General features: G+C 44.2%; 1 protein-coding gene across 5 annotated transcripts in view; it reads right to left on the bottom strand.

Moving 5' to 3' along the window:
- Nucleotides 1–883: 883 nt before the first annotated feature.
- Rasgrf2 (Ras protein specific guanine nucleotide releasing factor 2) overlaps nt 884–24973 on the bottom strand; it is a 214409-nt gene continuing 190319 nt past the window's right edge. For 2 of the 5 annotated variants that reach the window (XM_050153889.1, XM_050153888.1), the window contains exons 19-27: nt 22957–23069; nt 15688–15748; nt 15337–15440; nt 13335–13419; nt 9925–10122; nt 8708–8787; nt 6617–6764; nt 6009–6077; nt 884–4910 (exon numbers count right to left, since the gene is read on the bottom strand). In XM_050153889.1, coding sequence (XP_050009846.1) covers nt 4818–4910; nt 6009–6077; nt 6617–6764; nt 8708–8787; nt 9925–10122; nt 13335–13419; nt 15337–15440; nt 15688–15748; nt 22957–23069 — 951 coding nt within the window. In that variant the 3' untranslated portion in view covers nt 884–4817. Of the gene's footprint in view, nt 4911–6008; nt 6078–6616; nt 6831–8707; nt 8788–9924; nt 10123–13334; nt 13420–15336; nt 15441–15687; nt 15749–22956; nt 23070–24973 lie in introns of those variants that run through there. The other 3 variants (XM_050153893.1, XM_050153890.1, XM_050153894.1) reach the window with 2 other exon arrangements.

Below are 24973 nucleotides of genomic sequence, written 5' to 3'. Positions count from 1 at the left end.
TATTTATTAAGCAATAAATTATTATTTAAAATTTTACTTTAAATTCCTTTTATTTTTAATAATCAACATTTCTGGCTCCTTCTGCCCCCCTTTACGTGAACAGCTTATATTTTATAGATTAAGTTTCCATGAGTTGTCGCCTACATTAGAGTGGTATAGGACTCTGTTTGCCTTTCTCCTTTAGTGGTCCCTGAGTCCACTTGCCATGTGGATAGAGCAGGCCCACCTTGTGAGGTGGCCAAGGAGGAAGATGTGAGTAACCTGTGTCTTTGTGTCCCTCCAGCCTGGGTGAGTCATATCACAGTGGGAAAAGGAAGATAAAGGGCCTCTTTCTGCAGTTTGCCCTCAACAGCAGAATCCTGACTCACTAACTCAGCTCTGGGTGTCAGGACAATCTCTTCTAAGTATTTTCATACATATATATAACCTCAATCTCATATATATGAATAATATATATATATACCAGCCCATGCAAGCTCTGCAGTCCTTCTAGAAATGGACACGACTCTTCAGTTTTAAAGATGTAACCCGAGACAGCCAGAAGCTCTTGAAGGTCAGAGCTAGTGGTGACTGGGTGAGGATCCACTCCTGTGTGGCATGAGTTGCCTGAACAAGGTAGGTTCTTCGTGCCTGGAAGCAGCCAGCCACGGGCTGCGGATGTCACTGGAACAGACGTAAGAACTAGAAGCAGAGTGGGGCAAGATGACCCCCCCACCCCAGTTCTCTGCTTCTTAATTTAGCCTGCAAAATAAATTCTCCTGGGTGTTCTTTGTACCTGAACTGTAGAAGTAAGAGAATATATAAAGGAACCAATTGACATGAAGGGCAGTGGCAAAATGGGAAAGGAGATGAATGAAGAAATCGCGAGACTTTTGAGTGCTGAAGAAAGGCGGAGTTTAATTTGCATTTTGGCATACCTATGCCTCACTTGGCAAGTGCTAGGCCACAAGGCAAAGCCCTCATCAAATGACAGCAGGTGTGTAAAGTAACCAGACACATATGTTGCTCTGACACACATGTTTGTACACACAAACACACACATACATACAAATAATAAGTACATTTAATTCTTCTGCAAAAGAGAGCAAAGAATGGTAATCAGTTACCTCACAATTGTACAGCACTTTAAAGTTTACATTCTGACCCCTTTGGTCCTCACAGCCCAGTGAGGTAGACAGCACCGGAATTATGACTAATCCCATTTTGTAGATGAGGAAACTGAGACTCAGAGGTGTAAACACTGGCCTAAGTTTCTCTGGCTGGACGATGCAGAGCTGGGCTGAGACTCAGGTCTGGTCCAGTGTTCTTTCATGACCAGTTTCCTGGTGAAAACTGGACTAGATTGTGTAAAGACAGTGGTTCAACACTGTGAAGGATTGTTCTCCTCGAGCAGATCCAATCAGAAACAGTCAACCCCAACCTTAACGCCGTGCCCCCGAGGCAGCTGAACTGGAAACTTTGCTAGGTTACACCTGTGTCTGCCCCTAGAACTACAGGTCCCTCTGGACTTCGCCTCTGCCCTTTGTCAAGCTAACAGTGGCCTCTGAAAGGGTGCCGTTTACTTCCCACCAACTGCAGTCTCGTTTCCAGGAATCACACAGTGACACCTTTAAACAAGTCACTAAACTTACAATCTTATTTCCTACAAAAGTGGAAATGAGTTCCATTCATTGATTTCCTTCAGCTGTGGACATTAACCTGGCTAAAAATAGCATATTATCTTTTATGCCATCTCAAACGTAGTAAAAATGATGAATTTCACAAGTTGGATTTAAAAGAAACACGTTTAAAACGAGATCTTTTCATGGGGGAATAACATTCAATATTGAATTGAAAAGAAAAACTAAGTAAAATCCCCTTTCAAAACGTGAAAGTTGGTAGTTTTAGAAGTGGCCACATCATTGCCTTTCTCTTTAGGTGAGTGGCAATCACTGGTGGTCTACGGTCTTGTCTCTCATATTACGAGAGAAGAGGGGAAGGCCCATTGTCACATTAAATGATTTACATGTTTTTAATTGGTTTAAATGTAGTACTTTGAGATGCACTGATAAGCAGGCAGCAAAGGAGACTTGGTGTTAGAACTGCTCTAAAATATTGCCACTTTAAAATTCTCTTTTTAAATTCCCTGGGGAATCGCAGAAGAAAGGGGACAGCCTTTGACTTCATGCCTGGAACTGGCTTCCGTGAGAGATTTGCTTCTGTTGTAAGAGTGGATGTCTTAGGCATCCCCGACATCCTCGGGGTAATCTCACCCGCAGGACAAATGTTGTGCTCATTTGAAAGCATGAAATTGGGTTGATTTCCTGTAGATTTTGCAGGACACATGTTCACTACTTGACGTTTTGAAGCTGGCCTCCCAAGTGCTCTTAGAAATGCGTCTCATAAAGTCAGGTATTGGCACACACAGATGGGCGTGCCTTGTTGTACCCCACAAATACATACAAAGCTTCAAAAGACCGGGGCTTCAACAATCAAAGGAGGAACCACAGATTGCTCTGGTTAATTTTAAACATAATCAAGTTGAGGTGTTTTGTTTTTAAATGTGCGTCCCTGCCTTGACTGACCATGAATGATCCTGGTCTCTTTAGCTCTAGCAAGCCAATGAGCAAAGAAACGGCAATGCCCACAAATGACCACTGGGGGCGCTTCCGACTGTCTCCTGGAAACAGGCACCAAAGCTCATCACTAGCTGTGGAAAAGCTGCTTTTCAACAGACGAGGAGCATTAGAAATTCCTCCCCCCCCCCCCCACAGTAAGAAGGGCTGAAGTGGCCTCTGGACTATAACATTGGAGAAACGAGCCCAAACTCCCAAGGAAAATGCACGTAGCGCCCTCCTCTGAAGGGCAGGGGCGGTGCGGTGTGGAGATGGGGCGGGGCTGAAGGTGGTGCAGGTACTCCTTCCCTAGTGGTGATTTGCATGAAACTAGTAGCTGTGATCCTCTCAGGATTGCTAACCTTTACTTTTTCTCTGTAAGTTCGTGCGGTGTGTAGTGTTAATGACAAATTATTTCAAACGTTAGCTTCTGAACACCGAGAAATAAATCACAAGTTATGCACGATTAGGATCCAACAGCTCATGCTCTCCTCATGCGTACTATTATTTGAACTGAAAAGAACAAACAAGCAACTTAGGAAATGATAAATAAAGAGGAGAAAGCATCCCTAAGCGGCCCGGGAAGGGGGGCGGAACTTGGCCCTGGGGGCGGGACTTAGTACTGCACTGTTGGCTAAAATGAACCAGGGAGATTTCTGGAGTGGGATTCATATAATATAAATTTTTAATTCAGCTTATATTTTTCCAGGCAGTTATGTACAGAGATGACCCTTACCGTGCAGAAAATGCACCTTCTCTAGTTCTACGGTACATTCCCAATGCTAGCTCTTCCGCTGGGCTTTCGGAAACAGAGAGGGAATGTATTAGCTAGCTGTCCGCTCTATCACATGATGAAAATGCAAAGGAAGAGGGGAGGTTGCAGATCAATCTTCATGGTCAGCATCAATAAGCATCCTGCCTCTAAGAGAAAATGCTAGGCAGGCTAGGCTAAGATCACAATAATCCTTCATTGTCACTTCTTCCTCCTTCTAAAGCAGTGGTCTCCCTGAGAACACGAGAGGGGGGTAATTAGGTGAGCCCTATTCCCCGAACAACTGACCGTTGTGCGGAGCATGAGGTGGCTTCCCCAGGCTGAGGGTGTAGGACAAACCCCTGCACTTGGCTTTCTACTCTAAGAGCCGTGGAATAGTTAGTGCCCTTCCCTAGCACTTAGAATAGCCTTGGTCAGATGACCTTGTTTTAAACAAAGGTTAGGAGAAGACTGTTTACCAGTAGCACACGGAAGCGGGGCTTCTCAAAAGCCCACAGACTGTTTCACAGTCCAGCCACAATGAACCCAACTAAGCTTGTATACATCAGAAGAAGTTTCTAGAACATTCTAGGGGAAAAGAAACCAAGTGAAATTAGGTGCAAAGATGACTTTTTGCCCTCCATTTTTGCCTCGTGAAAGTCATTACTCTCCATAGCCCTTGGTGGCCTTCTCATGTCCCACAGTTTTGCCAGCTAACTGACAGGGGCATGTACCTTACTGCGGCCTCCACAGCTGTCTCTCTAAGAGGGCAGCTCCTTGGAACCACCAGTCTCTCCATGAAGGCCCCGCTCAAGCTGGTGGGACACTGCTTACTTGTAATTAAGGAAATGCTACCAACAAACCCACTTGTTTTTGAATCTTTTATTTCCTGTCCCATGGCCTAGAGGCTGCAAGGCTTTTTCAGAGCACGCCACTCCTCTCATGCATGTCAAATGCACCGAGAACCATGCACATGCTGCATACTGAAGCTGCTTATGTGTGGGGCCTGCAGAGGAAGCTTCGGCCTGGCTGTGACCCTTGGCATAAAGGAAGTGTAAGAGAAGCCGTCAAGTCGTAGAAGATTGGTTAGAGGTGTGCCCAGGCTAGCGGAATGTCAAGGAAACTTTACAGGCTTCCTCTGTGGGGCCTTGTCCCCAAGTTCTAATAGAACATGGGACATGGGGCATCTACCTTCATGACATTTCGCTCTAACGGACCAGCATCTCCTACTTCACAGCCCTGACGCAAATTGTGTCGTCAGCATCACTCAACTCTGCACCGTCCCACCCAAGGCTGGAGCATCTGTCTTTAACCCATGCATCTGGGCTTTACTCTGGCTGGAGACAGAATTGCAGTCTGGTTCCATCTTTGGTGGTGAACCAAGGCAGGCGCTGTCCCTCTGGGTCCCTGCCGTGCCACGTGTGACACACTCCTCACGAAATTCCCATGTTCTCAGGGACAAGGTAAGATCTTCAAGCAGGGAGTCGAGGTTCAATTTTGAGCGACAGCTCATAGAGTGTATCTTCATCTATGATGAGGGCTTTGTCAAGCAGGTACTGTATGACCTGGGGGGAAAGGGGAGGGAGAGAGAGAGAGAAAGAGAGAGAGAGACCAGCTGATGCTTCTCTCAGAAGATCAGCTGTACATTTTCTGAATGAATCTGACACAACTCAACATTTTCCCTGAGACATCTGGAATTTTTCTAAAACAAAAACTACTGAATATATGGTAAATTGTAAATTGTAAAGTCCTCTCCCAACCTCTAGGCCTAGTCAGCACTCTTGAGGGCTGTGGTCATTTGGGATATGTGACCTCACTGTGCATTTATATGCATTACACATACTTACAGTATTAAGTTTAACCTGATAGTGATAAACAGAATCATAGCATCCATCAAAGTTTACTTTCCTCTTTGCAACACAGGCACATGGAGTTTCACTGTTTATAGTCTTCAGGGTGTAGCCTATGAGTGGCTTTAATGATTGCACACTGATTCGTATAGGGCTGCAGTAAGGGTTTTACAACCGTGGTCAGGGTGCAGTCCTTCTCAGCTTGCTCCCTGGTGCTTTTGCATACATGTTCTAATGGACAGATCCCAGGAAGAAGGAAAGGAAATGAAGGTGTAAGGGCATGAGGTATTTCCTGGAAAGTATTTCCTTCTTATTGAAGTAATGTTGATAACTCACACGAGAGTATTTCTCACCGTTCTAGGTTTGTTTCTGTTGCTATCATAAACACCATGACCGGGAGCAGCTTTGGGAAGAGAGGGTTTATTTCATCTTACTCTTTATATAGTCCATCATTTTATAGTTCATCATTGGAAGCAGCTAAGGTAGGAACTCAAGGAAGAAACTAAAGCAAGCTATTTTTTTTAAGCAAACTTTGTCTAGTTGTAGAATGGATCCTGTAGTCTAGGGAGGTTGGAACTGAATGAAAGTACTGGGAACAGAAGGAAGAGGTCTGGATCCCAAGAAGCAGATGCTCAACAATGAATGAAACCTGACAAATCCATCTCCTCTGCATCCCTGTTCCCAGTTGGATTTGCTGACCACTTCTAAGTTAGGTCCTTATCCTAAGTCAGACTTTGGTGTTCCTGTGTGGTTTTATATAGCCCGCCAACGTCTACATCCATCTGTGTGGCTCTCACTAGCCCACAGTGTTACCTTTGGCTGCTGGTCTATGCGGTAAGCAGTCTGCTGGAACTGGCGTATCTCTCGAATAATGTGTGATATCTAACAGGGGAAAAGAAAGCATTTCAGAAGCATCCCTCTGCATCACAGTGCATCCTCCCAGGGTGACATCCCTAAGTCCTATCCTCCATGGGGTAGGAGGAGTCCTGTCTGATTGCTTTTTATACCTTCCAGAAGCCAAAGGTAAATCCAACAAGAAGGTCCTGAACTCATAATCACTGGGTTATTGCTGATGCTGGGTGGCCTCAGGGTGTGGGCAGGGAGAAGCTCTGGGCGCTGCTCCTGTGGTTTCTATCCTCTAACTTGGTGTTCAGAATATGGCTGTCTAGCAAGGAGACTCATGCATCGGCCTACCGGGCCGTCTTAGAGAACCATCTTTGGAGCTTTATTCCCACAGCTTAAACCCAGACTTCAAAGAGTCACTGCCAAAACTCTCTTCAGCTGGCCGACAACCGGTGTCTTCACCCTCCTTTTCCACCTCAAGATTTAGGAGCTAACACCACCCTCATTTTCTAGCCTCTTCTTACTAAGCCGTGACGTGACGTCACTGACACAGGCCAATCACAAAAATGGCCACCTACCATTCGCATTTTGGAGAAATTGACAAGGCCTTCTTCCGTAAAGTTTGGTGTTCCTTCTTCAATGAAGGCCAGGTCTGTCAAGTACATTCCAAGGTAAGGGACAGCAGGGGGGTTACAGCTGCAAGGCCAGGAAGAGTGGTTCTTATTCCTGCACACACACAGTTAGAACTTGCACCACAGGAAACACAGTTTCTGTTGAGCTGATTTGGAAATGCTGTAGAAGACGTGCATTTATCAACCATCATAGCTACACACGGAAGCCAGGAAGGGAGACTGCTGTAAGATATTCGGACACTGTGTGAAGACGCACTGCCGTAATTGAGTAATTGAGAACTGAATGGCAGGAAAGGATAGGTGGGATTTCCAGGTGGAGAGAGGAAGAGGAAGAGTCGCCTAGGTGTCTGGATTTCCACAGCGGACTCGGGGGAAGTGGGACATGCCACACTGAGGAGAAGTAACTGAACCACGTGGTGGGATGTAGGTTAAAATTATGGGTTAACTGAGTTATAAGAGCTAGCTGGGGACAAACCTAAACTAAAGCCAAGCTTTCATAATTCATATTAATTTTCCACGTCATCATTTGTAGGCTGGCAGTCCCAACAAGAAAGTACGACTACAGGAGAGACTTGCTCAGGCAACCTGGTCTAATTGGTCTTCCTGGTGAGGCCTGAAGCTAAGGATGTGGCTTCTGGTGCAGAGGGAACAGAGTTTGAATCCCAGCTTGACCAGTCGCTCGGTGGTGCTGAGCAGGGTGCTCCCTGTCTACGCTTCCCTCACCTGCAGTGGAGATAGAAATGCTAATCTCTGAAGCTTACAGCGAGGCATGAGGAAGACATGTAAAGCACCTAACACACGGTGTGTAAATAGTTAGCAAGCACTTGCTATGCTGTTATTGCTTTTACTGATGTAATAGCAATGTGTAGACAACTATCACTCATCTTTTACCAGTGTGACACAAGACAGATGTTCTCTCAGAGTAAGCCACGTTCATGTGTTAAACCACAAGAAAACCAGCTGTAAGCAAATAGAATTTTTATTCTTCCCCCTCCCCATGTGTCTGTGTGCAAGTGTGTGTGTGAGTGTGCATGTGTAGAAGGAATGATATAGGTATAAAAATCAAAAGTAAATGCAGTAATAACAGCAATCAACTGCTTCTGTAATATTTACATAAAAAGTCACAGTAGATCATTGTGTTTAGATTAAGAAGTACTAAATTAACAAGTTTATACTAAGAGAGAATTGACCTATGGTGATATTTTCCTATTTGGGATATACTTCATGTATCGCTAATATACTTACTATATGCACAGTATCCATAAGATGTTCACTATGCATACAGAATTCATACACAACATTGCACTTCCATAAGATGCTCACGGTATACACAGTATCCTTACACACCATTGCACTTCCATAAGATGCTCACTGCATGCACAGTATCCTTACACACCATTGCACTTCCATAAGATGCTCACGGTATACACAGTATCCTTACACACCATTGCACTTCCATAAGATGCTCACGGTATGCACAGTATCCTTACACACCATGGCACTTCTATAAGATGCTCACTGTATGCACAGTATCCTCACACACCATGGCACTTCCATAAGATGCTCATGGTATACACAGTATCTTTACACACCATTGGTACTTCCATAAGATGCTCACGGTGTGCACAGTATCCTTACACACTATGGCACTTCTATAAGATGCTCATGGTATACACAGAATCCTTACACACCATGGCACTTCCATAAGATTCTCACGGTATGCACAGTATCTTTACACACCATGGCACTTCCATAAGATGCTCACGGTATGCACAGTATCCTTACACACTATGGCACTTCTATAAGATGCTCATGGTATACACAGTATCCTTACACACCATTGGTACTTCCATAAGATTCTCACTATATTTACAGAATTCCAAGTGAAAAGTAAAATCCCCAAACACTGCAACAATAGGAGCTCCTTCCTATTTCTTCTTCTCCAGCAATGAATGGGTAGATCACTATTTGTATGCCATGTAAATGATTTATCATATTCTTGAACTGTGAATGATTTAATAATTAAGAAAGACATACTTTTTAAGAGTTTCTCTGAGGTTTTTAAATCTTCCTTCAGATGAAACAGTCTTCTGAAGTTTTTCCATCAGCGCTTTTGTCTAAAGAGGAAAGACAACGTAGTTTGTCAGGAAAACACTGTAATTCGATTAAAGAGAATATCATCAGGGCACTCGGGTTTTTCCTTCAGTGGCAGATGCTGATGACATTTAATGTTTTAAAAGAAGAAGGGGAGGAACATGAAAAGCGAGAAGTGCCTATATCCAGGTCTTTGCCCTGGGGTGAGAAAAAGTGAAAAGAAAAGAAAAAGTGTAATGTAGAGAAGTCTTAGGAACTTACAAGGTTCATGACAAATACAGAGAAAGGTTAGGCTAAGAGTGCACGGCACAGATCTCCTCCCAACAGGTACTAAAACTGTGCAGGAGCCTGGGAGATTCCGCCAAGACCCTTTGTGAGCACCAAGGTACTAATCCAAAATCCAATGAAGTCCTCATTAACAGTTCAGGTGCCCTGCAGGGTCACCAAAGGCAGAACAGTCTGTGGTTCAGTACGGGTGACACACACACACACCCTAGGCACAGATCATTAGCAGAGCCAATGGCATGGACAAGACAAGGCTAGCCCAACTCCCAGTGAAGGACTCGAGCCAGAGGTGCAGACAGCCTTCTAGGAGTCCAGAGAAAGTCTTCCAGACATCCTTTTAGAAAGCCTCTCCCAAACTCACCAACACCCAAGGAGGAAGCTAGAAGGACAGAGATTTGATTTAACTACTGAAATCTGAGTGGAAATAACAGAGGAGAGCTAAATCTAAAAGAAGAAAAGCAACAGTCACGTGTCTGCAAGTCTAAGTCACTAGGCAAAACCCCAAAAGCTGCTCCCAGAAGGACAGAGGAAACGTTGTATATAGAGATCTTTGGGGACAAAGGCTTTGGAGGAGGGGAGACGGGGAGGAATCCATTGGGCAGTTGTGGGCTTACCTCCCCTCCAGGAGGATTTCGGGAAACAGGTCATGACTGACAGCCACATTGTTTGAGGTTGATCCTCCAAATGTGGTAATGAGTGTTTTGAAGACACACAGGAGGGGAATTAATTAGGTAGTCAGAGCAGGGCAATTATCCATTGGTGCCTTCCTTTGGCAACTGTACCGCTCGTTTCAGTTAATGACTTTCTCATTAGCAGGATTCATCTCGGCTCTCCACTCCCCTCAGCAGCAAGGTGTGCTGCAAGCTGAGGCTCACCTGCTTGGACACCTTGGCCCAGGTTTTCTTCAGCCTGTAGATGGCACTTCTGTTTAAGGCTGCAGTGATCTCCAGGACACCATTGTAGTTGTGTAGACACCGGCAAATGTCGGCCACAGCAACCCACTTCTCAATGGCGTTGGCGCGCGAGCTGATATCGGCGTAATTCATTATCTGGGAGGCTACCAGGTTACTCATCTAAGACAACCAAAGAGACCAGCAAAAGCTGTCAAAGACCCAAAACAATGCATCCAGGCAAAGAGCTGAGTGGCCCATGAGCACATAAGGAAAGCGGGTTACTAAGTAGCACAAAGCTCTCACTCCATCTTTAGACACCAGCTTTCAAAGAGACAGGAATCTGTAAAGATAACATTAGCAACAAATCACCCACCCCTGTTCATCCTGAGAACGCAGGCAGAGACTCTTCAGAATCCGGCTTGTTGGGGGAAAATTGGATCTTTTTAAATCGATAGTTTTGATGAAGGAATCTTTGCCAAGAAAGGGAATGAAATGGAATGACCTAACTACTGCGGAAAGATCATATTGCAGACCTGGGTGTCACCCCTTGGGGACCTTGGGAACACATATTTCTGTACTTCCAACTGTGTGTAGATAGCATACTCTGGAAAACGTCAGTTTTCGTAGACAAAGAAAGACTGTGGGTTACTATTTATCTGAATTCTAATATTTTTGGTTGTGAGCCTAGCCTTTAATGGCTGAGCCATCTCTCTAGCCAGTCATCAATCTAAATTAATTCTAAATTAGTCATATCTCAAACCAGAAAATCACTTAGCATTGAAAAAGAAAGCATACTTTCTTTTTGGAAAATTTCTCTAGCCAAACAAACAAAATGAACAAACAAACTTTGAAGCTAAGGGCTGTAATTCTACTAACCAAATCCAACTGGATTTGCTCAATTTTCAAAATATGGAAAAGAGTGGAATATGATCATCAGCAAAGGGGCACGGGGAGTGTGTGATCTCGCATTCACACAGTAAGTCTGATGGGTGCCCCACTCTTTGAAGACACAAAAGCTCCTACAGTATCTCTGAGTGACGCATAGAAAGTCATTAAAACACGCACGAGGGTCAATCACTTGCTCAGCTTTGATGTGGAAAATGACATAGAATCCAGTTTGTGAGGAGCAGTTGATTCTGTTAATCAATAATTTTGATAAGGACGTCATTTCCAGTAATTATTCAGGAAGTGGGCTAGGACATACTTGTCTTTGGTGCTAAGAACAGAAGAAGAATGAAATCCATGACTATCACTGGTACAGTTTGGGTGTTGAATAGTCCCCATAGACTATGAGTCAATGGCCTGGTCCCTGGATTGGCACTATTGGAAGGAGCTGTGTAAGTCTTTAGGCCAAAGAGGCGTGTCTTGAAGGGGATTATGGCCACTATGCCCCTTCCTCTTCCACTCTTGCTTCCTGTCTGTGACCTGAGCAGTTTTCTCTGCGAGTAAAACCTTTTCCCTTTATAAGTTAATCATCTTAGGCATTTTGTTATAGTAACGGAGAGCTGACTAATACACTGGCCTTTGGGTATGCTGAACCTGGCTAGGAGGGATGATGGGCAGAGGGAAATATTTAAATAAGTAAACAGCATACATGAAATGCAAAACTGTTTGCTCTGAGGCTTAGGATGCGGCCCAGTGGATAATGCACTGGCTGTGCAAGCAATGGGGTCCTGAGTTTGCATCCTCAGCACTCAACAGGGCATGGAAGCATGCATCTGTAACTCCAGTGCTGGAGGAAGGGGCCAGGCAGACTCAGGAGCTCACTGGCCAGCCAGTCTAGCCATCTCACCACTTTAACCCCATGCTGCATGAAGTGTCAATCTAATTATGGCACTCCCCGACAAAAATCATCTGGGGTTTCCCTTCATCTTTAGGATCCAGAACAGCTAGCTGTTCATCTGTTCAACTGAGCATGCGAGGACCCTGAAGACCTGTCATCTCTGGAATAATGCTCTTGTACCCTGTAAAGATTTGTCACTTGTATTGGTTTAATAAAATGTTGATTGACCAGTAACCAGGCAGGAAGTATAGGCAGGGCGACCAGACTAGGAGAATTCTGGGAAGAGGAGAAGCTCAGTCTGCAGTTGCAACCCAGATGCAGAGGGAGCAAGATGAAAATGTTGTACTGAGAAAAGGTACCAAGGCAGGTGGGTAAACATAGAAAAGAATTATGGGTTAATTTAAGTTGTAAGAGCTAGTAAATAATAAGCCTGAGCTAATAGGCCACCAGTTTATAATTAATATAAGCCTCTGTGTGTTTCTTTGGGACTGAGTGGCTGTGGGACCAGACAGATCAGAAACTTCCATTGACAGTCATCCTTGTCTCCAGAGGCCCTTGTCTCCTTATCAGGCCATCAGGTCCTCTGCTCTGCCGTGAATTCAAATTTCATACCTGTGCTCATTTGCTGAGACAGAAAATGCTGAGTAGGGGACAGGAAGGAAGCACAGGTGGCTTGTAGAGTCGTCTGGCCAAAGACATGGTGATGCTACTACCCGCATTAGAAGCTCCCGAAGGAGGCTCAGCATTGCTACGGGGTTGTTTAGAGCACAAGGCTATCCTGGTGTGGAAGATGTGAGGAGCCTGGGGTGGAGTCTTCAATTGGAGTGCCCATATGTAGCCCAGGTAATGGAGTATGTTCCTCACATTACCCCTTCTCTTAGGATCTGTGTAGTTTGAGTGGACCCTGTGTAGGGCTCTCTCTTGAGACTCTATACTACTGTTTTGCCTCCTTGGATTCTGTTGACCTGCTAACTTGTCAGTACTATTCCTAGTATTAATCTGTACTGAAACTGGAAAAGAAGTTTCCCTTTGCCCAGACAGCCCTGAAGCCACCTCCACGGCTGTTAACTAATTATCTCACAAGACTAAGTCTGTTTCAACAGAACCAACAAACAACTGGATGTAAAATCAACTCCTCATCTTACTGCTGGAGCCTGGCAGTGGTTACCACTGCCTCAGTGAGCTGGTGTAAGAAGTTCCTCCCAAGGTCAGTCTGGAATTTAGAAGTCACACTGATGCAATCTTATTGCCACCACCAGGGGTCAGTATACACACTACTCATTCAGTCTGTGACTAAGCTTATAGTGATTATAATAAAAATAATAACAACATTTTACACATGATTGAATACTCACAAGACCTGGGAACCACCAAAATGAGACCTCTTATGTCTGGAAATTATCATATCCTTTTGAGAATGTGAGATTTAAGCTTGCTATTCAATCAGCCCTGTATAAATAGTGATGACGGAGTTTATTTCTTTTCTGGGAATCAAACCCAGGGTTTCGTGCATGCGTAGACAAGTGCCCCTCCACTGAGCTATATCCGCCGTCCCACAGCTGCTTTGTTCTATAGAAGCCTAAAGCCCACAGGTGTATCTGTTACTCACTTCGTTGAAGTGCTGGCTGGTTTTCATGATGTAAGGGGTCCTTTCATTTTTATCCAGTTTCATCCAGCCCTGCCCAAGAAACTCTCTGGAAGTTGAGAATAAAACACAAAATCAATGCCGTTTATAAAAGAAGGTGTATAGACCTTGCATAGTTATGCGGATTAGACGGGTACATTTAACTTAATATTCAGGGGTTATCATTTACCCCTCCTCCCTCCTGTTTTCACAGGTCATCTCTACGGAATTGCAGCTCATTCCTGGGCTAGCATTCCATCACTTACTGCCAAAATGAAAACGGTTTTTCAATCTCTAGTGTTTGGAATGTTGTCTCAATAAAAGGCTTCTCTGACATTCAAAACGCTGCCAACATAAGAGAGATGAAGTAACCACCAACTCAGCACTCTTGTGGTGATTTCCTCTGCGTTACTCTCTAAATGTATCCTTCAAGATTCCAGAAGATCTATTTTGACCAAAAACTGCTCATTCGAATGGAATCCTTCTCTGCTCTTGTTTTCTCAGGAGAACGGAAGTTTTCAAGGTTGGGGAGCTGAGCCTGGTGGAAAGAGAGTCCTCTGATGTCTTCCCTGGTCAGTCATTTCATTCAGAAGCAGGTCACTAGATCTCAGTAGGCATGCGGCAGTTGAGAGAGGGCGCGTGAGAATTATTGCGTGCGGGCATTTAGAAAACAGTGTGAAATGAAACCATTCTAATACATTTCTAGTGCGGAAGTGTTGGCTGGGTCCTCCTGCAAGATTTATTGTCCTTTATTTGCTGTTGCTGCTGCTCGTGGCTATGGTTCTGCAGGTAGACACAGAAGTGAGGACACAGCTCCACAGCTGAAAATGACTGACAGGTGTTTCAGGCATACAGGGCCCAGGGAGAAATGGGAGTCCCGGGAAGATTCCACCGCAAGATTCTCCATAGGATTCTTTCTGGCTCTTCTCTAGTAGAGAAGGCCAGGGCCCACCTTCAACACTCTGGGTGGCAGTGAGAAGGTGATGGGGCGGTGGGGGAAGGAAAATTGTGTTTCCTATCCTAAGTGTTCAGGATGTCACTGGATTCATCTGAATAGCCAATGAGCCAGATTCCCATTTCAACAGCTCCATGTGCCTGGGCAGGTCTACAAATTCAGGGATGCCAGGAAGAAGAGAAGACGGAATGCATAAAAGCACAGTCTGCGTGGGTGTTCTTGGGCTCTTCCCCTCCTGCTTCTCTGACAGCTCTACAGGTCTAACTGTCCCGCCCATCTGCTCTGACTCTCTCCTCCCTCACCAGGGATGCCCTATGTTCGACAAGGATCCCATTCCTGTGTCTTGCCCAATCCTTCCACACTTTCAATGTGGTTACCAGTTCATGGATAATGTATTTCTCTAAACAAAGATCTGTTTAAGGCTCTTTCAAGTTGGTGCGGTTGCTGGAGGCTTAAAGGGCCTCCCCTTTGTGCACAGGGGAAAGCAAAGAGGCAGGACAGCAGGCAGGACGACTGTCACTGAGCTCAGCAGAACGCGCAAACTTGCGGAAGGGGCTGCAGACCTGCAGCAGACATTAAAACATTGACTGAGGGTACCCCCTTCTCAGCGTGAAGCTTCGGGTCCCTCTGAACTACTTGGGATTCTCGTGAAAAGACAATTTTCTGGACCTCAACCAAACCTACCAAACTCGGAATTTCACAAGCATGCTCTCTCTGAGAATACATTTCCTACAAGCTTCCCGTATGGCTTTAGATATTCTGTAATTTGAGGATAGGAAAATGCAGAGAAATCAACAGTCATGGTAACCTTATTACATATAGAAGAAACACAAACCAAGATCATCTCAAGGATCTCCAAGTCAATGCACTCAACATGAACTGGGCCCAAGAGACCTTCAAGCATGCTAAAGCACCTGGAGATGGAGACTCAACATCCCTGAGCCTGGGCAAGTACAAGAACACACCTGTGTAACTTAGAGATAATGGCAGCTTCAAGACTAGGTACTTCTTGCTAGAGGACAAGGCACTCACTCATAGGGGATGCTTCTAAAGACAACGTGGTCCAGGAGAGTGATCTGCTCGGCCAGCTCCATGGCTGACAACGTCTCAAAGCATTCGGCCTTTGGACAGTCTGTCTGCAAGAGATGGTGAAGGAGTGAAACACAGTGCATCTGCGGAGCATGAAGGCCTCTACTAGAGTCTAGGTCTGAAAGAAAATCAAGTAGACTCAACTGTGAAAGCCAATATGTACGTCCCCAGCCAGCTGCCGGATCCTGTGTTGAGCGAGGCCCTTCTCATACAGCTTCCCAGACAGATACATGGCCAACCATGAAGCTGGTCGCATGAGTTTGCTCACCTCAAGGATTCTGTGGCTGAACTTACCATTTGAATTATATCCTCTAATTTTAGGTGGATGTCATCTTGATCATCTTGTGAAAGAGCTCTATAAGGAAATGGATAAAACAATCTCTATGAGTAAGAGAAGATGGACAAGCTCGGAAGTTGCAATGTGGGGGTCTTTTTTCTGTGGTTAGGAAGTGTGAGGGTTCAGGTGTGTAAGACTGTGAGGTACAACAGACTCTGTGATACACACATGCCCCTTCCACTTGCTCCTTTAGCCCCTCCCACCCGTGCTACTCTAGCCTCTCCCACTCAAGCTCCTCTAGGCCCTCCCACCCATGATCCTCTAGTCCCTCCTGCCTGCTCCTCCAGCCCCTCCCACTTGCTCCCCTAGCCCCTCCCACTTGCTCCTCTAGCCCCTCCCACTTGCTCCTCTAGCCCCTCCCACTTGCTCCTCTGGCTTCTCCCACTTGCTCCTCTAGCCCCTCCCACTTGCTCCTCTAGCCCCACCACTTGCTCCTCTAGCCCCACCACTTGCTCCTCTAGCCCCTCCCACTTGTTCCTCTGGCTTCTCCCACCCCTTCTGTGATCCTCTAGCCTCCCCCCACCTCGTGTTCCTCTAGCCTCTCCACACTGTCCACTGAAGCAGAAGAGAGACAGTGCGCTCTCTTCTCAGCTTGTGGGCACAACTTGGAAGAACATAGCACAGGAGTAGGCAGGTGATCATCGTGTTCTTTGAGTGTGCATCCCAAACTCAGTGTTACTCAGCTTTCAAAAGCCTGTCTTTCAGTGTTTAGATGAATAAATGATACAAGAGTTAATTAATACCCAAGACACCACTTTCAAAGTAGGAAGATGTTTTATATATCCTACAGAAAATCCAAATCAGGAGAATTATAGCAAGTGGGAATTCCATTTTATACCTTGCTATCTGGGCCAAGCATTCTAAGTTTTAGCACACACTCTGAGCATTAAACTACTTAAGCAGTTCCAAGTCAGAAAGCTTGTCCCAGGGGAGACTAAAGTTGGCTCTCTTTCTTTCTTTATTGCAGGGCAGGGCAATTAAAGTCATAGAAATTGTTAAAGACTCTGGCTAGGGAAGCAGCTAGGCTAACTGCAGATCTTCACCTGTTGCCCATCTCTTCCACATCCAGTCCTCAAGTCTTATTCCCAGCCCTGTAGCAGACCACCTGATGCAGCCTCCCTCCCCCGCAGCCCTTATCCCCAGTGGGTCTCACAAATCTTCCATTATAACCCTCCCCTCAGGCATCCCCCGGGAACCCACCAGCCAAGCCTGGCAGAGAAGCAAAAAGCCTATCAGCAAAGCAGGCAGGTGAGCTTTAGCTCTTCCTTCTCCCTCTTCTCTTCCACATCCAGTCCCACACCCCATCCCCAGCTCTGTAGCAGATGTCCTTTTGTAATTGCTCCCCACTCTAAGGGACTAAGGAGATCCTAAAGGAAGACTTGCTTCTCTCCAGCCTGTGGACCACCCCAGGCCTCTCACTTAGCTCACCCTTATTCCTAAGTATCAGCCACCAACACCAAGAATCAAATCTTAAGTGGAAACTCCAGGGGTCACACCTTTCAGAATCCCCAAAGAATTTCCCATCAGGCAACACGCAGCCACCACACTCTCCTAAGAACCAGAGAGGAAACAGAAGACAAGGAACAAAATACTCACCCGACAAAAACAAGACCAGATATCAGCATCAAGAATTTCAGTCTTCCCATACCCAGATGCCTAGATCCCAGCGTAAAAACACAATCAACAACATCCAGGATAATATGTCTTTACTAGAGTCCAACAAACTTACTGCAGTAAGCCGTGAGAACTGACGCTTAGCTGAAACACAAGACAAAGACCTTACAATAGCCTTTATGAATATGATAGAGGTCCTTTAAGAGGAAATGAATAAATCTCCTAGAAATAAAACTATGAAGATCAGTGCCTAGCTAGCCCAATTGTCACCAGAGGGGTGTCATCCAACAACCAATAGGAGCAGATGCAGAGATCCACAGCCAAACACTGAGCAGAGCCAGGGAACCCTGCAGAAGAGGGAAAGGAAGGATTACAGGGACTGGAGGAGGGGTTGTCAAGGAACCATGAGAACAGAGACCATAGAATCAACTTAGCAGGGCTCATAGGGGCTCACAGAAAGTGAAGCAACAAACAAATACGATTGTGTAGCTTGATGTTCTTGTGAGACTCCCAATGATGGGCACGAGAGATGTCTCTGACTCTTGCCTGTGCTTAAGACCCTTTTCCTCCCAATGGGTTGCCGTGTCGAGCTGTGATATGAGCGTTTGTGCCCAGCCTTTAATTGAATCCTGTTAGGCCAGGATCTTGGGGAGAGGAGAGATAGGGGGAAGGGAGTAGGAGGAGTGGAGGGAAGGGAAACTGAGGTCAAGATGTCATAAAAGTTAAAAAAGAGAAAGAAATCTATGAAGGCACAAACAAACAGTGGAAGGAAATGAATAAAAGAGTCCAAGACCTGGAAGTAGAAAAGAATCAATAAAGAAAATCCAAACTGAGGGAAATTTGGAAATGAAAAATATAGGAACCCAAACAGGAGTCTCAGAGGCAAGCCTCACTAACTGAGTACAAGGGACGGACAAAAAAATCTCAGCCATTGAGGACAGGATAGAAGGAATGAGTACTTCTGTCAAAGAAAATGGTAAGTCCAAAAGTATTCTGGAACAAAATATTCAGAAAGTCTTGGACACTATGAAAAGATCAAATCTAAGAATAATAGGAATAGAGGAAGGAAAAGAAACCCAGGTCAAATGCACAGAAAATATTTCCAACAAAATCATAGAAGAAAATATCCTTTGCCTAGGAGAAGGAGATGCCTATCAAGTTACGAGAAACACATAGAACACCAAACAGACTGGACCAGAAAAGAAAGTCCCCTCAAAACATAATAATCAAAACACCAAACGTATAGGACAAAGAAAGACTATTAGAAACTGAAAGTGAGAATAACCAAGTAAAAGATCAAGGAGACTTATTAGAATAACACCTGACTTCTCAATGGAGAATGTAAAAGTCACATTCCAGACAGAGTTCTACAGACTCTAAGAGACCATAGATGCCAACCCAGACTGTTATATCCAGTAAAACTTCCAATCACCATGGATGAAGAAAAGCATTCCACGAGAAAACCAAATTCAAGTAGTATCTGTGTACAGACCCAGAGCTACAGAAAGCACTAGAAAGAAAACACCAACTTAAAGAGATTAACCACACCCAAGAAATCACAAGGAATAAATAATACCAGACCAGCAAATCAAAAGAGGGGATGCATACACATACACACTCTCTCTCACACACACACAAAACATCACCACCACCCTGAACAACAACAAAAATAACAGGAATCAAATAAACACTGCTTATTGATATTTCTCAACATCTGTAGTCTCAATTTCCCATTAGAAAACAGAGACTGACAGAATGGATGTAAACAGGATCCATCCTTCAATTGCTTCCAAAAAGTACTCTTCAACATCAAGGAAAGACATCACCTCAGGATAAAGGGTGGAAAAAGATATTCCAAGCAAATGGAACCAAAAGCAAACCCATGTTGCTATTTTAGTCTGACAAAATAGACTTTAAATCAAAACTAATCAGAAGAAATAGGAATGGACACCACATATTCATCAAAGAAAAAAATCCATCAAGAGGAAACTGCAATTCTTAATAACTATGCACAAACACATGGGGAAATAAAATTTGTAAAATAAACATTGTTACAGCTTAAACAACACATTGGCCCTCACACAGTGATAGTGGTGGCTTCAATACCCATCTCTTGCCAACAGACGGGCCATTCAGACAAGAATTGAACAAGGAAACGTTGGAGATAACTGACGTCATAAACAAAATGGACTCGGCAGATATTTACACAATATTTCACCCAAACAGAAACGAACATACCTTTTCAGCATGCCACGGGACTTTCTCCAAAACTGACCACATACGTGAACAGAAAGGAAGCGTCAGAAGATACAAGGAAATTGAAATAACCCTGCATCCTATCTGACCTTCACAGATTAAAATTGGGTGTCAACAACAGAAACAGCAGAAAGTTAACAAAATTGTGGAAACTGAACAACTCACTATTAAATATAAAATGGGTCAAGATAGAAATTAATAAAGAAATGAAAGACTTTGTAGAAATAAATGAAAATTAATGTACGTCATACCCAAACCTATCGGACAAAGTAAAGGCAGTTCTAAGAGGCAAGTTCATAGCACCAAAGGCCTACATTAAAAACAAAGTTTTTAATTAAAAAATTTTAAAAATGCTCTCATACTAGTAACTTAACAGCACAGCTGAAAGCTCTAGAACAAAAAGAAACAATACCTCAAAGGAATAAATGACAAGAAATAATCAAACTCAGAGCTGAAATCAATAAACAGAAAAAAACAAAAAGTGCACATAATCAGAAAAACAAAGAGCTGGTTCTTTGAGAAAACTCAAGAAGATTGACAAATCCTCAGCCAAATTAGCTAAAAAGTGGAGAGAATCAACTTCTATCTCTTTGGGGATGTTCTATCGGGAACTCACCAAGGCCAGCTGGCCTGGGTCTGAAAAATCAGGGGATAAAACCGGACTCGCTGAACATAGCAGACAATGAGGACTACTGAGACCTCAAGAACAATGGCGATGGGTTTTTAATCCTACTGCACGTACTGGCTTTGTGGGAGCCTAGGCAGTTTGGATGCTCACCTTACTAGACCTTAATGGAGGTGGGTGGTCCTCCGACTTCCCACAGGGCAGGGAACCCTGATTGCTCTTTGGGCTGATGAGGGAGGGGGACTTGATTGGGGGAGGGGGAGGGAAATGGGAGGCGGTGGCAGGGAAGAGACAGAAATCTTTAATAAATAAATTTTAAAAAAGTGGAGAGAAAATGGAGCAACAAAATTAGAAACAACAGACACCCAGGGAATCGAGAGTCATTAAAAATCCGTGCTCCTCCAAACTGGAAAACCTAAATCTCTCTATACGTGCTACTTAACAAAATTAAATCAATATCCGATAACCAATTTAAACAGACCTAAAATACTTAATGAAATAGAAGTAGTTATTAAAAGCCTCCCAACCAGAAAAAAAAAGCCCAGGTTTGATGGTTTTAGTGAAGAACTCTGCTAAACTTTCAAAGAAGAGTTAATGCCACTACTCCTCAAATTATTCAAAAATAGAAACAAAAGAGACATCGTCCAATTTATTTTATGTGGCCATAATCACCCTGACACACCTTGATCTAATACTTCCAGAACTTTTATCATGAAGGGATGTAAGAGACATATCTAAACATAAAAGCAGGTTGCAGCAAGTCCAAATCCAACATCAACTTAAATGGCGAGAAATTCAAAACATTTCCACTAAAGTCAGGAAGAAGAAAAGGTTGTCCACTCTCTCCACACCTATTCAATATAGTGCTTGAGGTCTTAACTGGAGCCTGAAGGCAACTTAAGGAGATGAAGGGAATACAGACTGGAAGGGAAGAGGTCAAAAGATTTTATCTGTAGAAGATATGATAGTATACATAAGTGACCCTTAAATTTCTGCTAGGAAACTCCTACAGCTGATAAACACTTAACCTTCCTATACCCAAGTGGCAAATGGACTGAGAAAAAATCAGAAGAAAAACACCCTCAACAATAGCCTCAAATAATATAAAATATCTTGGGGTAACTCTAACCACAAAAGTGAAAGACTTGTATTATTAAAAACATCAAGTCTTTGAAGAAAGAAACTGAAAAAGATAGCAGAGGATGGAAAGATCACCCATACTCATTGACTGGCAGAATTAATATAGATGTTTTTATGAATAGGAAATATAGGATTTTCTAGGCTACCCTTGCAAAAAAAAAAAAAAACCACCAAGTAGGCAACCAAGAACAACAGAGTTGTACATAATTCTGGAACAGAAGTCAATGGTCAAAACGTCAGCAGGGGTGTGTATCCCTGAGGTCTCTAAGGAAACATTTCCTTGCATTGTCTAGCTTAAGGTGCTCTGCCAGAAATCCCTGGTGTTTCTTGTCTTGTGGTTATATAGTTGCAATTTCCATCCCCACCCACACATGATATTCTCCATATGTTTGTCTTCCATGGCCATCTTCCTAAAATGACACCTGTCACAGTCCCTAACTTAGCTGTCTGTATCTTCAGGGATGCTATTCACAAACAGGGTTATATTTTGGGATAGGAGATGTCAGGACTTGAACATGTCAGTTTTCCAATGGAGAACAAAATTAGACTTCTAGCTGCTTCTAGATCACAATGGTCTGGCTTTGGGAACTTAATGGGGAATAAGAATGACTTGTGGTACAATTGTTAAATTACCGCAGTCTCAAGTTTGGCATTGCTACATTCGGGAGGAACTGAGCTGAATGAATTCTTCTCCACACATGCTTTCTCTATAATTAATCACACCAAGACACAATACAAACATGTTTGGCTAAAAGAAATATCACTTCCACGCTGTAAGTGAAGGAAGAATTGAAAACCAGAATGGTGAGGCATTAATGGGCCTTAGCAGATAGATGCCAGGCTTCCCACTCTCGAGTAGGGGCAGAAGTTGTGCCCATGGGTGAGCTGAGAAGCCATAACTGACACATGCACATGAAACCATCGATGGATGCACTCTTCATGTAGAGTGAACCAGAAAATACATTATCCCCCATCAGCTAATGAAACCATAGGACAGTGTGTTATTTGTGTGAATACTAGGTATCACAACTATGTACAAACACAGTTTTCTAGGAGGGCCTGCCAAGTCCAAGCCTTCCTCGCACAGACACTTCAGGTTTATGTTTTACCCTACCCCATATGAGTATCTGACATGGAGACCATTAAGACAAGGAGTGAACGGAACAGTTGGCCAGGACCAACACAACAAGCTGAGGATCTTGTATAACTACAGGCATGCCACCTCTCTCATAGAAACACTGCCCCAAGGTGAGCTGGCGATTCCTAATTAGTCCTCACAAGCAGAATGAAAAGCCTCTCCAGGATGCTGGCTGGACTCACGTCAGGACTCCCCAAGGTCTCTCTCTCTTTCACCCTGTGGTTCTACAGAAATTGTCCCCACACAATTTAAGCCTACAGTCCAAAGTCTCCCTTGCACAGCAGATCCCAAACTGTTCCCACAAAGCAGAGGATAGAACACGCCTCGCTGCCGAGCATACAACCTCTGGTGCCCAGAAAGGTCTCAAATGTCTCTTTCTGGCCTGACAGAACCCATTTTCCATGAGCAGAGCCCAGTGGATGCAACTCCATCAGCAACTACCCTGGCCTTTACCTCAGGATGTTTGCCGTGGCTTTCCTTTCTTGAGGAAGAAGGTCTGGGTCTCGTAAAACTTCTTCTAGTAAGTTTAGAACGTTCATTTTAAGTTCATTGTTGAGTTCAAAATCCTATAAAATAAAAGGAATCTTTTAAGATCTTCATTTCCAGGGTTGGCTCTGTGTCCTGTGATGCCTTTATTCGTGATCATTTCTCCAGAAGCCGGGTCTGAAACTGAAATGTATGGCCCCACAGCTCCTCACTGCATGCCCCTAGTGGTTCTGAGGAGTAGGCTGGACTGGGGCTGTGCTGCTATATTTCTGACAGCCCTCCCCCCCAAGATATAAGAGCATGTAGCCAAGGTTGAATACTATTGCTTGTGGGACACTATTTGGACCTGATCTCTAGCAGCCATTAAAAAGCTCCAGCAACACCCCTCCCAGCCTCTTGTCTCTAACCTACCCTCCCCCATCACACCCTTCCTCCAACACACGCTTGGAAACACTGACTGGACTTAACACACTTAACTCTAGTAGGGACATGTATTTCCTGGGCCTGGAACATTACGCTACTTCCCCAGGTGGATTCTCATTTATCTCTCAGGCCTAGGAGTTGGTAACTCTGCTTGGAGTCCTTAAGTGACACAGTGGGGTGGAAAGCTTTTCTCTTGTGCTCCGTGGAGCACATAACTCGCTATTATCATAATTTAGTGTGGCACATTTTGAAGATCAATGTAGCCTGGTTTCCTACTGGACCATGAGTAATCAGAAACAGGGACAAAGCAGCAACTTAAAAAATATTTGTTGCAAGAATAAAATGTGTTATTTGGGTGTTAACTTGGATGAAGATGTGCTAGGGTATTAATATCAGTGTGGTTATGCTTGAATCTACATAGCCATGCTAAGGGATAAAGAATAAATGATACTCAGAAACAGATGTCATCCAGAGACAGAGTGACACTGGTGGGACAGATTATGAGCAGACTGAGGAAGAATGGATCATAGAAACAAATAATGAGAGTGGTGAAGAAAAATCAATAGAAAGAACTTGTGAGCCATTATTGTTACAAAGAGGGAGGGAGGACTGCATAGATAGGTGACTGCATGGTTGTGGCGAACAGATGGATGGGCAGGTGGGTGGATGGATGAATGGATGGGTGGACGGATGGATGGATGGGTGTATGGGTGGATAGATAGATGGGTAGGTGGATGGATGGATGAATGGATGGACAGACGGATGGATGGATGGACGGATGGATAAATGGATGGGTAGATGGATGGATGAATGGATGAATGAAAGGGTGGGTGAATAGATGTAGACAGATGGATGGGTAGGTGAATGGATAGGAGGGTGGGTGGGTGGATGGATAGATGGATTAGACCTGGGGACAAAGTGGATGTCCTCACTGTGACCACTGACTGGATGACTTATCGTCTGCAGGAATACACACTAGTTGGAGCACTGCACCAAAATGAGCTGTCCTGGATGGATGGCAAAGCAGTTCGTAGTAAAGATTACTGCTGCCAAGGCTAGTGATCTGAGTACAAAAGGAGAGACCAAGTTGTCCTCTGGCTTCCACACATGTGTGCACACATGCACACACACACATAATAAGGTTTCCCCTAGATTTGATCCTTCTGTCATTTTACTATTGACTTTTCCTGGACTGCAAAGGGTGGGAGGAGTCAGGAGGAAACAAAGGCAAACACACCAACAAGCACGGCTCCAGATGCATACCACGCTGCTGTCTTTAAATCTAGTGACTTTCCACTGACTTGGAAATTGTTAAGGGTAAAGCATCAGGAGACAAACAGAATAAAGTGAAGTTGTGGCTCCTGCACTCTTTTATAAAGTGAGTTTTGATGGACCATCTCCTGGCGGAGTGATGAGAACGTCGATGTTCAAAACCAACCAAGGCTGCCAGGTGTACACAGGAGGACTCAGACTCATAAGCTACTAGTCTGTGTGTACAGGCAGGAGTGGTTACTACCCACAGGAATCTGTTACGATTACTACAGCACGTTCTATTATAGTA

This window comes from Alexandromys fortis, unplaced genomic scaffold (genome assembly GCF_014885135.2).
Source record: "Alexandromys fortis isolate MF-2015 unplaced genomic scaffold, M_Fortis_MF-2015_v1.1 scaffold_79, whole genome shotgun sequence".
Lineage (NCBI taxonomy): Eukaryota > Metazoa > Chordata > Mammalia > Rodentia > Cricetidae > Alexandromys > Alexandromys fortis.
Note: the sequence above shows the minus strand (reverse complement) of the source record. Positions and strands in the feature narration are given on the sequence as shown.